Source organism: Budorcas taxicolor, chromosome 3, assembly GCF_023091745.1.
Source record: "Budorcas taxicolor isolate Tak-1 chromosome 3, Takin1.1, whole genome shotgun sequence".
NCBI classification, from domain to species: domain Eukaryota; kingdom Metazoa; phylum Chordata; class Mammalia; order Artiodactyla; family Bovidae; genus Budorcas; species Budorcas taxicolor.
Window position 1 is genome coordinate 118,881,055 of NC_068912.1, and position 13,447 is coordinate 118,894,501.

General features: G+C 56.6%; 1 protein-coding gene across 2 annotated transcripts in view; it reads right to left on the reverse strand.

Moving 5' to 3' along the window:
• Positions 1–13,447, reverse strand: part of HDAC4 (histone deacetylase 4) — a 288,523-nt gene that overhangs the window by 90,802 nt on the left and 184,274 nt on the right. For both annotated transcript variants that reach the window (XM_052636482.1, XM_052636481.1), the window contains exon 6: positions 5,310–5,460. In XM_052636482.1, the coding sequence (XP_052492442.1) occupies positions 5,310–5,460 (151 nt within the window). The remainder of the gene's footprint in view (positions 1–5,309; positions 5,461–13,447) is intronic.

Here is a 13,447-nt window from a genome sequence, read left to right on the forward strand (position 1 = left end):
CCTGAGCCGCCTGTGGGGTCCTCACAGCAGGAGGTGCATCTGACGGGCCCTTGTCCAGCTCCAGGGTGGGCGCGGACACCCTGCTGGGCTCTCATGGAGACAGAGGGAAACAAATGCAAGTCCCCAAACCCTGACTTCCTCCCCCATAAAAAAGACCTGGCAGTTTCCCTGACAGGAGAGAACTCAGAGCAGACGATGCTGGCTCTGCTCCTCGTCCTCTAGTTACACACGCCCTCGCCTCTCAAAAGACTTCTCCACCTTAAGTGAAGGCTCCAGCAGTGACAAAACACCTTCAGCAAATGAGTCCACATGTTTTGAATTTTTTTACTTAAACTAATTTCTGCTGACGATCACTCATTCATCTGACAGCCTTACAGGGAATATACTATGTGCCAGCAGTGAACTAGCTGGCGGGGACAGAGGTAAGCAAGACACAGGCAGCCTTCTGCCCCGGGGGGTGTCGGGGTAGTCAGAGGACAAGCTTTCAAGGAAACCCAGGCAGGGAAGGGGCTCTGGGTGGGGCCCACCTGCTGGGGGCAGAGGCCGGGGGCTCAGTGGTCCCTGAAGCAGGTGCCACCAGACATGTCTCCCAGGTTAGCGCCCGGGGAAGGAGTGATCACCCTACAAACGGGACAAAGAACGACTCTCGCGGGCTGGTGTCCCATCTTCTAGCTCCATCTTTTTTTTTTCCCTTTTACACTTTTTTCATATTTTTAAAATTTTATTTGGTCTTAGTTGTGGCATGTGGGATCTAGTTTCCTGACCTGGGATTGAACCCAGGCCCCCTGCATTGGGCGTGGGGAGTCTTAGCCACTGGACCTAGCCACTAGGGAAGTCCCTATCTCCACCCTTTTGAGCCATTTTTAGGCAAAGCTAACAACTTCTCCAAGTGAGGGCGCCTTCTCCCCGCCCCTCAGGCTGTGGTTGTAACTACCAGAGAAAAATATGCACTTGTATTAGTTCCAAACTGTCCAGAGGACAAAGACAGGTCTTCTGTTGAACTTTTTGTTTTTAAACGAATTTAAAGACAGTGTACCTTAGAGTCTGAAACATGGTTATATTAAATAAAACAGATGAAAGAGCATGTGTTCATGCTGAATAAGATGAAAACTGCCATCAACTCTAAGAATTCACTGTTTTACCAAATCAACAGCATTAACTGGTATCAATCAGGAAAACTGCAGAATAATTTAAAAGCACCATGAATGTTAAATGTAACAAACCTTTCAATGAAATATTCAAAAAGAAATTCATCTTTTAAAGAACCCCAAGAAACGACACAACAGAAGCTCTGCACTACATTTTCAAATGCTTACAAACTGGAGATGCTAATGCCAGGGCCTCTGTGAGCCACACAAACAAGAATCTCCTTCATAGGTGAGGCCCGAGCAGCGTCCAACATGCGGCCTGCCAAGCCTGCCTTCTCTCAAGACCACACTCTGAGGGCTGCAGGGCCGATGCAAGCATGCCAAGTACCCACTGTACACAGTCCCTTATTAATAATAAACCCGACCACCCAAACCCACGAGCTGAATCGCTGGGGCTGCTGCTGCGATGAGCCTGGAGGGGAGCAAAGAACATTCCTACAGCCTGTCAAGGGGCTGCCCGGCAGGCAGAAGAAATTGTTTTTGACTTTGAACAGATTGAAACTGTTTTCAGAAGTCAAATCTTTTCATATTTTGTGAGGTCTGAGATGTTATTTTTATTGGAAGTTTCTGGCAGACCGGGATAGACCAAGCTGCCTTTGAGCGACCTGGTGAGTCCCTGGGTTTGCTGGTGAGCCGGGCGCACAGACTTGCTGACCCTCACCACCGAGCCCTCGTTCCTCAAAGAACAACCTACCATCACTGCAAAGAGCCCCTGTAAGATCACAACGAGGAGCAGGCAGGAGCAGGAAAGGGGGCAGGGCAGGAGAGGGGGTGGGGCAGGAGCAGAGGGCGGGGCAGGGAGCCCAGGGTGGTGTGGGAGAGGGGTGGGATGAGAGTAGAGGGTGGGATGGGAGTAGAGGGTGGTGTGGGAGTAGAGGGTGGGAGGGGAGTAGAGGGCGGTGCTGGAGCAAAGGGCGGGGCAGGAGAGGGGTAGGGCAGGTTATGGAGCAAGGAGTCGGCTGGGCTGGAGTAGAGGGGGCGGGGCAGGAGAGGGGGCGGGGCAGGAGTAGAGGGCGGGGCGGGAGAGGGGCGGGTAGGTCAGAAGTAGAGGGCGGGGCAGTAGAGGGCGTGGCGGGAGAGGGGTAGGGCAGGTTATGGAGCGGGGAGCGGGCTGGGCGGGAGCAGAGGGGGCGGGGCAGGAGAGGGGGCGGGGCCAGAGCAGGTGCCCTCGGGGACCACGTGGGCACCTCAGCGGGGTCTGGGTGCCACATGCCTACTGTCCCACAGCAAAGCCCCTCACAGGGCACCTGTGGGACCACATGCTGTTGTCCGTGGGGCGGGTCTATGGAAGGCAGCCCCCACGCGGTGGACACAGTGGGAGGCCATGGAGCCTCCAGGATCCTCAGGCCCCTAACTCAGAGCGAGGGCAACCACCCCGACCCCGGTTCGCAGTCTCCACTGCACCTTACAGTCATCCCGGGAGTATTAGAAGTGAAAGCTGGTGCCCACCCTCCGCCCCAGATAAGTCCATCATGACAGCCTTGTGTGCTGGTGGTTCGTGACATCAGTGCTGCAGGCTCAGGTGTGATCAGTGCCCAGCCATACCCTCAGCACGAGTGGTGGTGAGTGGCCTGTGGTGTAGACCAGCCTCCGGGGGTGGTTGAGCCTGTTGGTGTGGACCAGCCTGGCAGGTGGCAGATGGGGGGCATGGGAAGCAGAGGGCAGGGAAGTGGGGACCACGTGTGATGGGTGCCATCTGGCACAGCCGCCCACAGCAGGGCTGCAATCTGAATTCACAGAACAAGGTGCAGGTGGCCGGCCAAGCCTGCAAGCCCACTTCTCCCGCCAGCCTTCCACCCTCATGTATGAAGTCTTGGCTGCGGGCTCCCAGTGAGTCTGTTTGTCGTCACCCGCCTCATCGCTGAGCTGTAATGAGCTATCCCACTCGGATTTACCGATTCCTTTCAAATACTGGCACACAAGCTAGACTTCATGTGGGAAACAAACTCTGCTGACCTGCTTTTTACACTGAAATTCTACTGGACAGTGAAAGTGCAAATATGCTTAAAATACATTTATTATTTCAAGAGTGAATGCTGTAGTAACTGACTGGAAAAGCTGTTAATTTTGTGTATAAAAACAATGACTAAGAACATGCAAATAAACATAGACATAAATTGAATATGAAGAGGCTACATTAGTTACATCCTTTGAGGAAAAATAATATGCTTTATGAAAGAAATTATTTATAAAAATGTACAAAATAATATAGGCATAATAATACAGATTAGATTCCATTTTAATTTAGAAAAGACCAGTGTAATTTAGGCTGCATTAGAGCTGAGACTTCTGTGGTTTCAAAGGCACCACCAGGAAAGGGACAGGGCAGGTGAAGGAAGACCCTTGCGACACCCATGACCGACCAGAGAATGGGCAAGAGACTGGAACAAGGACCCCACTGGACGGGACATCCCCATGAGCAGGAGCCCAGGAGAAGACGCTGAGTCCCGCTATGATCAGAGGAAGCAGATGAAGCCAAGGGGCCGCTGCTCGGAGCTGAGATTTAAAGTCATGGCAGGGATGCAGAGCTATAGGACTTCTGTGATGTCACTGATGGGGGTGATGAGCGGTCCAGCCCCTCTGGAGACTGGCCTCACCTGTGGAAGCTGACCTGCTCCACAAGACATGGCCAAAAGTGTATGCAGCAGCAGCGTTTGTAAGAGCCCAGGAACAGCCCAAACATCCACCAGCTCTCGAGTGGATGGACACAGCTGCGGGGACCTCAGCAGGAAGTGAAGCCCTCCTGCTACACAAGAACATGGCAGACACCACACATATAGTGTGGGGTGAAAGGAGAAAAATACAAAAGCCTACGTGTTAGTGAGTCCACTGACCTCAGCTTCAAAAGCGGTGCTGTGTGTCGGAGCTGCAGGGCCGAGGGGCGGGGCGGCTTCTCCTGAACTGGTCACAGGTGCTGTGCTGGGGGTGGCTGCTCAGTGAGGTGTACTTGTGGGCAATTCCCTGCATACGGAAGTCTGTGCACTATTCTTTATGTACAACACACACCAGTAAGAAGACTTTTAAAACAATTTCAAATAACAGACTTTACAAGAATCTTCAAGACATGTTATGCTGTATCTCATGTGTATATAAACTATGTATATAAACTTTAAAGCTTGTTAAAATGACTGGTATAGATGGCTAACCACTTTCAGTGTGTGCCCGTGTGCAGAGTCGCTGAGTCATGTCTGACTCTTTGCAGCCCTTTGGACTATAGCTTGTCGGGCTCCTTTGTCCACACTGGAGTGGGTTGCCATGCCCTCCTCTAGGGGATTTTCCCCTCCCAGGAATCAAACCAACGTCACCTGCGTCTCCTGCAGGTGGATTCTGTACCCGCTGAGCCACTGGGGGAACACAACCACTTTCAGCAGGTGAGGATAAAGGAGCTTCGAGGTTTTTGGAGGCTAGCATGTACTGGTAAAGTGTGTAAAGACTGGTTTTACTCGTGAGAATGAGACGAGTGAAGCACCATCTGGTCAGGACATCGAATCCTGACATGGGTAGAAGTGCACGGCCTGACATACTTGCAGGATTAACAGGGCACCCACACGTGCACCTGAGCTCTGAGGTCTTGGGAGAAAGGACCAGAGCCTGGGAAAGTCTACCTAATTTCCAGAGACAAGCACACGGAAGAGTCTCCTGTCTATGATCAATTGGGCGACTCTTGCAAGATAACGGACTCTGCTGGTCTTCACACAAGCACAGCTAGGATGGAAAGCAAACACTGGGGTCAAAGGGCAAAAATGTGCAACCCAGGAGTCATCACGCCTCCTCTAGGTGACAGGCCATCCTACCATCTGCCGCTCAGAAACGCTCTCAGATAAAGCAACTTTGAGAAAGTTGAGGCTGAACTCATAGGTGAAGCTCACTATGATGCTTTGCGGGTCTCAGTCATGTCTAAGTCCGCCAAGAGTCTGCAAACTTTCCTGTAAATGCTTAAGCCAAACCAAAAGTGGGGCCAGATGCCCTCTGCAGTCCCTGCGTAAAGACAGAGCCAGGGACCAGCCCTAAAGCTGGGGTGACCAGAAACACACGGGCAAGGTGGCTCCTGACGCGGCTTGGCTCTGGGGCCTGGGTCCCAGGTGATCGTGGGTGAGGGGCAGGTGAGGGGAGGGCGCCCGCCCGCCGCCGCCCGCCGCCGCCCGCCCGGCGCGCACTCACTCTCTTTGCCCTTCTCCTTGTTCTTCAGCTGCTGCAGCTTCTGCTCCCGGTGCTGCTTCTCCAGCTCCTGCTCCTGCCGGTGCCGCTCCAGCTTCCGCTGGTGCTCGAGCAGCTCCTGCTGGTGCTTCATGGCCAGCAGCTCCTGCTGTTGCTGTGGGCGGGAAGCAGCAGACACAGACAGTCAGAACCTTGCCCCAAAAGGGACAGTGAGGCAGACACGCACGAGAAGAGCGGCGGGGGGCCAGGGTCCCCTCTCTGCCATGTGGCCCCCAGGCCTCGCTCCCCCCTGCAGGGCCCACATCGCCAAGAAGGAAGCAGGGCTGCTCGAGGACGTCTCCTACACGTTTCATGCTGAAGGCTGTAAATGAAAATAAAAACGACTGATCTCCTGGAAGAAAATACACATGACGATTTACACAATCTAGGAAGTCGGGAGTCATGTACGGATGTGAGAGTTGGACCATAAGGAAGGCTGAGCACCAAAGAATTCATGCGTTTGAACTGTGGTGCTGGAGAAGACTCTTGAGAGTCCCTTGGACTGCAAGGAAATCAAACCAGTCCATCCTAAAGGAGATCAATCTTGAATATTCATTGGAAGAACTAATGCTGAAGCTCTAATACTTAGGCCACCTGAACAGCTGACTCATTAGAAAAGACCCTGATGCTGGAGAAGATTGAAGGCTGGAGGAGAAGGGGACAACAGAGGATGCGATGGTTAGATGGCGTCACCAACTCAATGGACATGAGTTTGAGCAAGCTCCAGGAGATAGTGAGGGACAGGGAAGCCTGGTGTGCTATAGTCCATAGGGTTGCGGGGCTGGACACGGCTGAGCGACTGGAATGCCTTTTCGAGAGTGACACAAAAGAGCACGAAAGAGCGTGGTCACTTTGCAAAACTGCTTGGCACATTCTTACAAAGTTAAACACACACCCATCCGAGACCTAGCCATCCCACACCCAGGACTAACCCAAGAGACATGCGAACACATCTGGGCAAAGCCCTGTGCAGGAAGGACGGCGCGTGGCCGCTGTGCGCACAGCAGCCCTGCCTGACACACCCCCAACGTCCTCCGGATGTGAGCCCAGGGACAGGAGTGCGCGTTCTTATGTGAGAATCCCACCCAGCGATGCGAAAGAATAAACTGGACATACTGGCGAAAACAAGGATGGGCTATAAAGCAAGCAAAATGATCAGGTCTGGTGTCGGCTGTGGAAACAGGACAGAAAAGAGCCCACCTGCAGACTCTATTTACACAAAGTTCTGGAGCAGGAAATCCCAAGACTCGGAGATAGAAGTCAGAGAAGGCTGCTTCTTGGGTGAGGCAGTGGGCAAGCCAGGGGCGCCGCCCGGGGTGTGCACTGTCTGTTGGAGGCAGCGTCTACACAGACACTCACGACCGTCCACGGACACACACTCAGGATGTGCGCGTTCTGTTCTGTGTAAGTTAGATCACGTTTCCAAAAATGATGTAACTGACAATGTAAGAAGCTACCTTCACAATATATATTGTCAACAAAATTAAAATGCAAAAGGTGAATGAGAAAAGCTCCTTGCCACACTTACAGTGCACAGACTAACTTTTATATGCAGATGGCCATTTCACGTTAATACGAATATGATAAGCAGCTACTAAAAAGGTGAGCAAAAAAAGGCCAGGAGATTCGCCAGAGAGTTCAGTCGCTCAGTCATGTCCGATTCTCTTCGACCCTATGGACTGCAGTACGCCAGGCTTCTCTGTCCTTCACTATCTTCCAGAGTTTGCTCAAACTTGTAGATTGAGTCAATGATACCATCCAACCATCTCATCCTCTGTCGGCCCCTTCTTTTCCTGCCTTCAATCTTTCCCAGCGTCAGAGTCTTTTCCAACGAGTCAGTTCTTCGCATCAGGTGGCCAAAGTACTGGAGCTTCAGCTTCAGCATCAGTCCTTCCAATGAACATTCAGGACTGATTTCCTTTACGACGGACTGGTTTGATACTTTTGAACTGTGGTTTCGGGATGACTCTTCAGAGTCCGTTGGACAGCAAGGAAATCAAACCAGTCACCAAAAAGAGTGGTTAAAAATAAATGGGAAACGATGTTCAACTTCACTAGCCATCAAATCCCATTTTCACTTAGCGCGTTGGAAAGGGCAAGAACGGACAAGCGGGCCAGCACTGACGGGGCTGTGGGAGAGACACGATCAAGCCCAGACACCTGACAGGTTTTCCCGGAACATCAACCAGCCAAGTCCTCCACTGGCGACCAGAGCCGCCTGCTCCCACTGGACAGCCCTTCCGACTCATGCTCCCGCCGTCTGTCCGGCCCCAACCCCGCCTTCCCGCTCCAGTGCTTGGCCACCCCTGCACAGCCTCAGCTTCCCACCAGCCACGTGGGGCCTCGGGAAGCCCCAAGGGCCTCCCCTGCCAACCTGGCCACTCGCCCAGGGCAGGCCTCTGCCCACAGCACCTTCCCGGGGGGCGCTTGTGTCCCAGCCGTGACTCACTCCCGACCCCTCTCCTTCGGCTGGGGCGGGTCTCACCCTCTCCCTGTCCCATGGCTGGTGGGGGCACTGCGGTCTGTCTCCTGCGAGGCCCCAGGACTCTCTGTGGACAAGCTCGCTTCCCCCCAAGTCAGCCACCACGTGTGTGAGACGCAGCAGGGCAGATGCCCCCGTGGCCACTGCTGGGGCCCTGGTGGACACCTCACCAGCCTGCTGTGGAAAAGGAGGGATGGCTGAGCCCCGACCGGACGGAGCCTGGGCAGGCAGATCACAGCTGTGACACACACACATGCCCCTGTTGTCACAGCGGTGCCCGCACACACAGCAGGGCACCCAGGGGCCCCACCCACAAGCCCTGCCACCTCCCACCTTCCCAGCCGGGACCACGGGAGACAGAATGCAGAGGCATGGGTGTGAGGAAGCTCAAACTCAGCGCGGGAGGGAGGGAGGGGGAGGCGGCCGCTGGACAGAGGGTGCCGGAACGGGGCTCACGCAGAGGAGCCAGTGTAGACGGCCCCCGGGCGGCAGGGGAGCGGGTGTAGACGGTCCCCGGGCGGCAGGGGAGCGGGTGTAGACGGCCCCCGGGCGGCAGGGGAGCGGGTGTAGACGGCCCCCGGGCGGCAGGGGAGCCGGTGTAGACGGCCCCCAGGCAGCAGTGCACCTGCCCCCCCACCAGGGCCCGGGGCTCCCAGGCCATATCGTGCAGCAGGCTGTGTGGCGACGGGCAGGAGCGGACGCCCAGCTCAGCGCTCACCCGTGTGCTCCATACACGCTGAGCGTCATGGCCGACCTCTCTCTGTGGCAGAAATAAAAACAAGCGCCTTCCCAACAAGTGGCTGACAGGAGCTGGGGCAGGACGAGGGTGGCAGAGGCGGCTCTGGGTGACCGGGTTTCAAGAGTAGCTCTCCACCCTGGCTCCCCAGCTCTGCAGTGACCGTCGCCCGCGGTCAGCACATCTGGGTCTGACCTTCAGCGCTTCCAGCTGGCGTTACTGTGCGTGTCTGTAAGACCAGCTCGAGAACTTTGCAAATGATTTAAAAAGGGGTGTTTTCTTCTCTTCTGAAAGGAACATGGAATGACACCGCTGGGGTAAAAGACTAACCGAAGTGGAAAGGAGCCATGTCCCTTGCTGCTAGTTTCCTTCCAGGAAGGAGGGCTGCTCACCCAGGGAGGTTCTTCCACCAGAGAAAATGTCTGTTGATCTGCCTGGATGCAGAGGATCCTGCCTTGGGGCCCAATGGCACTGTACCTGATGTCCAGGGGTACAGGCCCTCATGGGCATCACCAGGCCACTGCCAGCCACTCTGGGATTCTACCAGCATCGCTGGCCTTCGGAAACAGACACCTCAAAGGGCTGTGTGGTGTTGGGAAGCCAAGAAGGTGCCCGGAACAGCAGGTCTTGGGATGAAGAACCTGGCGCTCTTGGTATTACCGATGCCCTCAAACTGCCTACACACAGCCCGGGCTCCCTTCCACTGCTCAGCGTTCATTTAACGCGTGAATGAGGCACAGACAGAAATCTGCTGAATCTGGTCTCACAATATTTACGTTTCAGCCAGGACCCAGAAAAGGAAAGTGAGATCTTTCAATTATCATTACAAAGAGACTCTGGAAACAACCAGCCTAGATCCCGGTGATTAAAATTCACAGGACGACACAACTCGCAGAGAACGGCTGCTGCGCAGTTTTAGTGAAAGGAGCGCTAAGAAACCGGGTCTCCGGCATCCCCAGCGTCATGGCGTGAAGGGGAAAGGGCGGCAGAGGGTGAGATGGCTGGATGGCGTCACCGACTCGATGGACACGAACTTGGGCAGAGTCTGGGAGATGGTGAAGGACAGGGAGGCCTGGCGTGCTGCAGTCTGTGGAGTCGCAGAGAGTTGGACACGACTGGCCGACTGAACACAGGGGTCCAGCTCGTTTTCTGCCCAAACAGGAAGGATGCGCGACGTGCCGTGGTCTCTGCGCCCAGCCCAGGCCCCAGGGGAAAGCAGAGGCCGCTGGGGCTGCCTGTCTGCTCCAGGCCAAGGGCAGCTGGAGGCTCACCTGGCCCGTCTCAGGAGGGCTCCTGGTCGCAGGTGGTGGGCACCACCTGCTCCTGTTGTTCCTCATCTGCTGATGGCTCAGGCTGGGGAGGCCCACACCCGCACACAGGACAGCCTGGGTCGGCAGGGCCAGGACCGGAGAGGCAGGCCAGGCTCCGTGGGGGCTGAGCCGTCCCCCGGGGCTAGGACCACCAGGGGCCCAGGCCACGCCCGAGCTGAGCAAGCGGGCCAGCGCGGGGCCTTCCCAGCTCCTCTAAGGCACTCGTGGGACTGTCTCCACCTCAACACGCAGTGGGCGCAGCAGGCAGGGAGCTGGCCGAGGCCTCTCGACCCTGCCTCCGGCTGATGCGGTGGCTGCTCTTGCCACCCACTTCCTGAGTCACTGTGAAAATAAACGCACGGATTTCAGGTGGCCCCTCACCGCAGAACGCACAGCGCTAGCACAGCCTGGCGTGGCCGGGGCAGAGCAGGGGTCACCCTGGGGGCATGGGGCTGCCACGGTGAAGGCCATGTCCACCTGGGGCTGGACCCAGAAGCTCTGTGCATCAAGCTTTTCCAAGATGGTCAAAGAGCTTCTAAGGCTCAGGTGGCCCGCTTTTGGGGAGAAGTCCAGGACAGACCAGTAACCCCTGGGGGCCAGAGCACCAGTCTGATGGAGGGGGCCTCCTCTAGGCTGCTCATCTCCAGGCTCACAAGCTACTTGGCCACGGTGGTCAGGGCCCATGCGAGACTAAAATATTCTTGCCTACGGGGTCCTCTGAAATGGAACCATGTCCATCTTTATCTCCCTGGATTTACTGGCTCAAATCAAAGAGGCACCCTCATTTCAGTTAAGTTCAAATCACCCTTCCCTCCAGCCTCATGGAGCACAGCAGCAGTAATCAAGAGGTCCCATGGACGAGTCACTCAGGTTCCCCCCAAATCGGACACTCAAAGGCCACAAAGGGTCAGCCATCCACAGGCGGGTCAGAGAGAGGAGGGCCTGCATCATAGACGCTTGGCGCCCCGGACGTGCGGACGCTGCGGACAGGGTACCGCTGTGAGTGGTGCGGGGAGTGGGGCGGTGACAGCGGCCCAGGGGGAGCCCGCCACCCCCACCACCCCAGCTCCACTGCCGGGACACGCTGCCTCCTCTCAGGTGGACACCCTGGAGACCAGCGGAGGGTCGCCTCACCCTGCAGGGCACCCCGACCCCTCCTCTTTACGGGGCTCACCGCCACCTGGACACACTTCCCGGGGCAGCTCAGGGCTGATGAAGACCCAGGCTGTGTCCTCTGGCCCCTCCCTGCCATCCAGCACACAGCAGGTCTACGTGCGCCTGTGAGGGTCCCGGGCCGGACCAGAGGCAGCGCGTTTATCAGTGAGAGCCAGTGAGGAGAGATGAGAGAGAGGCCATGGTGCAAGGCCACACGAGAGGGTTTTCTCTGCAGAACAATCTACGGCTGCCAGCTCTGGAAACATGCTCGGCGCTTCTCCTCCTACCAGCCGGGGGCGGCGCAGGGCAGAGCGCGGCATGGAGAGGCCATCCACGCCCCCAGGGCGGCAGGCATCTTCCTAGAAATGCGGAGTGCAGGCTATGAGCCAGCCCTGACCGTACGTGTGCTCACGGGGTGCCGACGGGCTCAGGAATGACGCGGCACTCGCGGCAGCCACGCGCCTTCCCGCGCACCAGGGCTATGGCCGCCGAAGCGTGTCCTCCGGGCTCATTATAAGTTGCTTCAGACGACCCAGAAGCTGGGGTCCAGGCAGCATCGCTCAGCCACCTGGGGCAGGTAATAAAGACAGTAAACACCGCGGCCTGGCTCCCAGGCCGGAAAAGCAGGCTCCTTTCAATTCTATCCACTTCCCTGCAAGGAAAAGTGTCACGCGCTTGCTAAACAGCTCCTAAAGCTCTCCTGTCCAGAGACACGGTACCAACCACAGCAGGCTTCACACACAGCTCCTAAAGCTCTTCTGTCCAGGGAGACGGTACCAACCACAGCAGGCTTCACACACAGCTCCTAAAGCTCTCCTGTCCAGGGAGACGGTACCAACCACAGCAGGCTTCACACACAGCTCCTAAAGCTCTCCTGTCCAGGGAGACGGTACCAACCACAGCAGGCTTCACACACAGCTCCTAAAGCTCTCCTGTCCAGGGAGACGGTACCAACCACAGCAGGCTTCACACACAGCTCCTAAAGCTCTCCTGTCCAGGGAGACGGTACCAACCACAGCAGGCTTCACACACAGCTCCTAAAGCTCTCCTGTCCAGGGAGACGGTACCAACCACAGCAGGCTTCTCATACACACAAGCTCAGCCTCACTAGTGAAAAAGGACGTGCAAATAAAGAGAGGAAAGCACTTTTATTTTTCACTTGTGAGATAGGAGATACCCTGAGACCTGCGGAGAGAAGAGCCAAGCTGGACACAGCCTCGCAGAGAGCAGGCACACTTCTGGACGGAGGCCCGATGAGACCACCGAAATACACCGTAGCGTATCTTTCATAGGAAGGGTTTATTCCAAGGAAATCTGCCTAACGGACGGTGCCGACAGTCTGGGCTACAAGTAGGAACTGCAGAAAACCAGCCCCATCCCCCAGGATCGCACCTGTCAGACCGAAGCGTCAGGACGGGTCTCTACCCTGCAGTGTAGATGGGAGGGGACGCGGCAGTGTAGATGTGAGGGGAGGTGGCAGTGTAGACGGGGAGGGGAGGCTGCAGTGTAGATGGGGAAGGGAGGCTGTAGTGTAGACGCGAGGGGAGGCTGCAGTGTAGATGGGGAAGGGAGGCTGTAGTGTAGACGCGAGGGGAGGCGGCAGTGTAGACAGGAGGGGAGGCTCAGTGTAGACGGGGAGAGGAGCCTTCAGTGTAGACGTGAGGGGAGGCGGCAGTGTAGACGGGAGGGGAGGCTCAGTGTAGATGGGGAAGGGAGGCTGTAGTGTAGACGGGAGGGGAGGCGGCAGTGTAGATGGGGAAGGGAGGTGGCAGTGCAGATGGGGAAGGGAGGCTGTAATGTAGGCGGGGAAGGGAGGCTATAGTGTAGACGGGAGGGGAGGCCGCAGTGTAGACGGGAGGGGAGGCCGCAGTGTAGACGGGAGAGGAGGCGGCAGTGTAGACGGGAGGAGAGCCTGTAGTGTAGACAGGAGGGGAGGCGGCAGTGTAGACGGGAGGGGAGCCTGCAGTGTAGACAGGGAAGGGAGGCTGTAGTGTAGGCGGGAGGGGAGGCTCAGTGTAGATGGGGAGGGGAGGGGAGCCTGCAGTGTAGACGGGGAGGCGGCAGCACCGGGGTCATGGGGCTCAGCCTCAGCTCTGGGGCCACTCACGCCGGGCGTGTGCAGGCTCTACCAGCTCCTGATGGCGCCCTCAGGCTCCTGTCCATCCACAGCCAGCGATCCCACAGGGTCCTGGGGCTGGCACGACAGAGCCACCTGTCACCCTCCTGGAAGCACTCTCTGAAGACCCCTGTCTCCTCTCTACGCTGGAGCCACAGTCATCGAGAAAGTCCACGAGTAACGTCTAGAGCTTGACAGAAGGCAACGGCTGGGCTGGAAGCTCTGTCAGCAAGTGGAACAAAGGCCACTGAGACTGCCGATGAGGGCCCAAGACGGGGAGTCCCGGGCCCGCTCCGGTCGAGC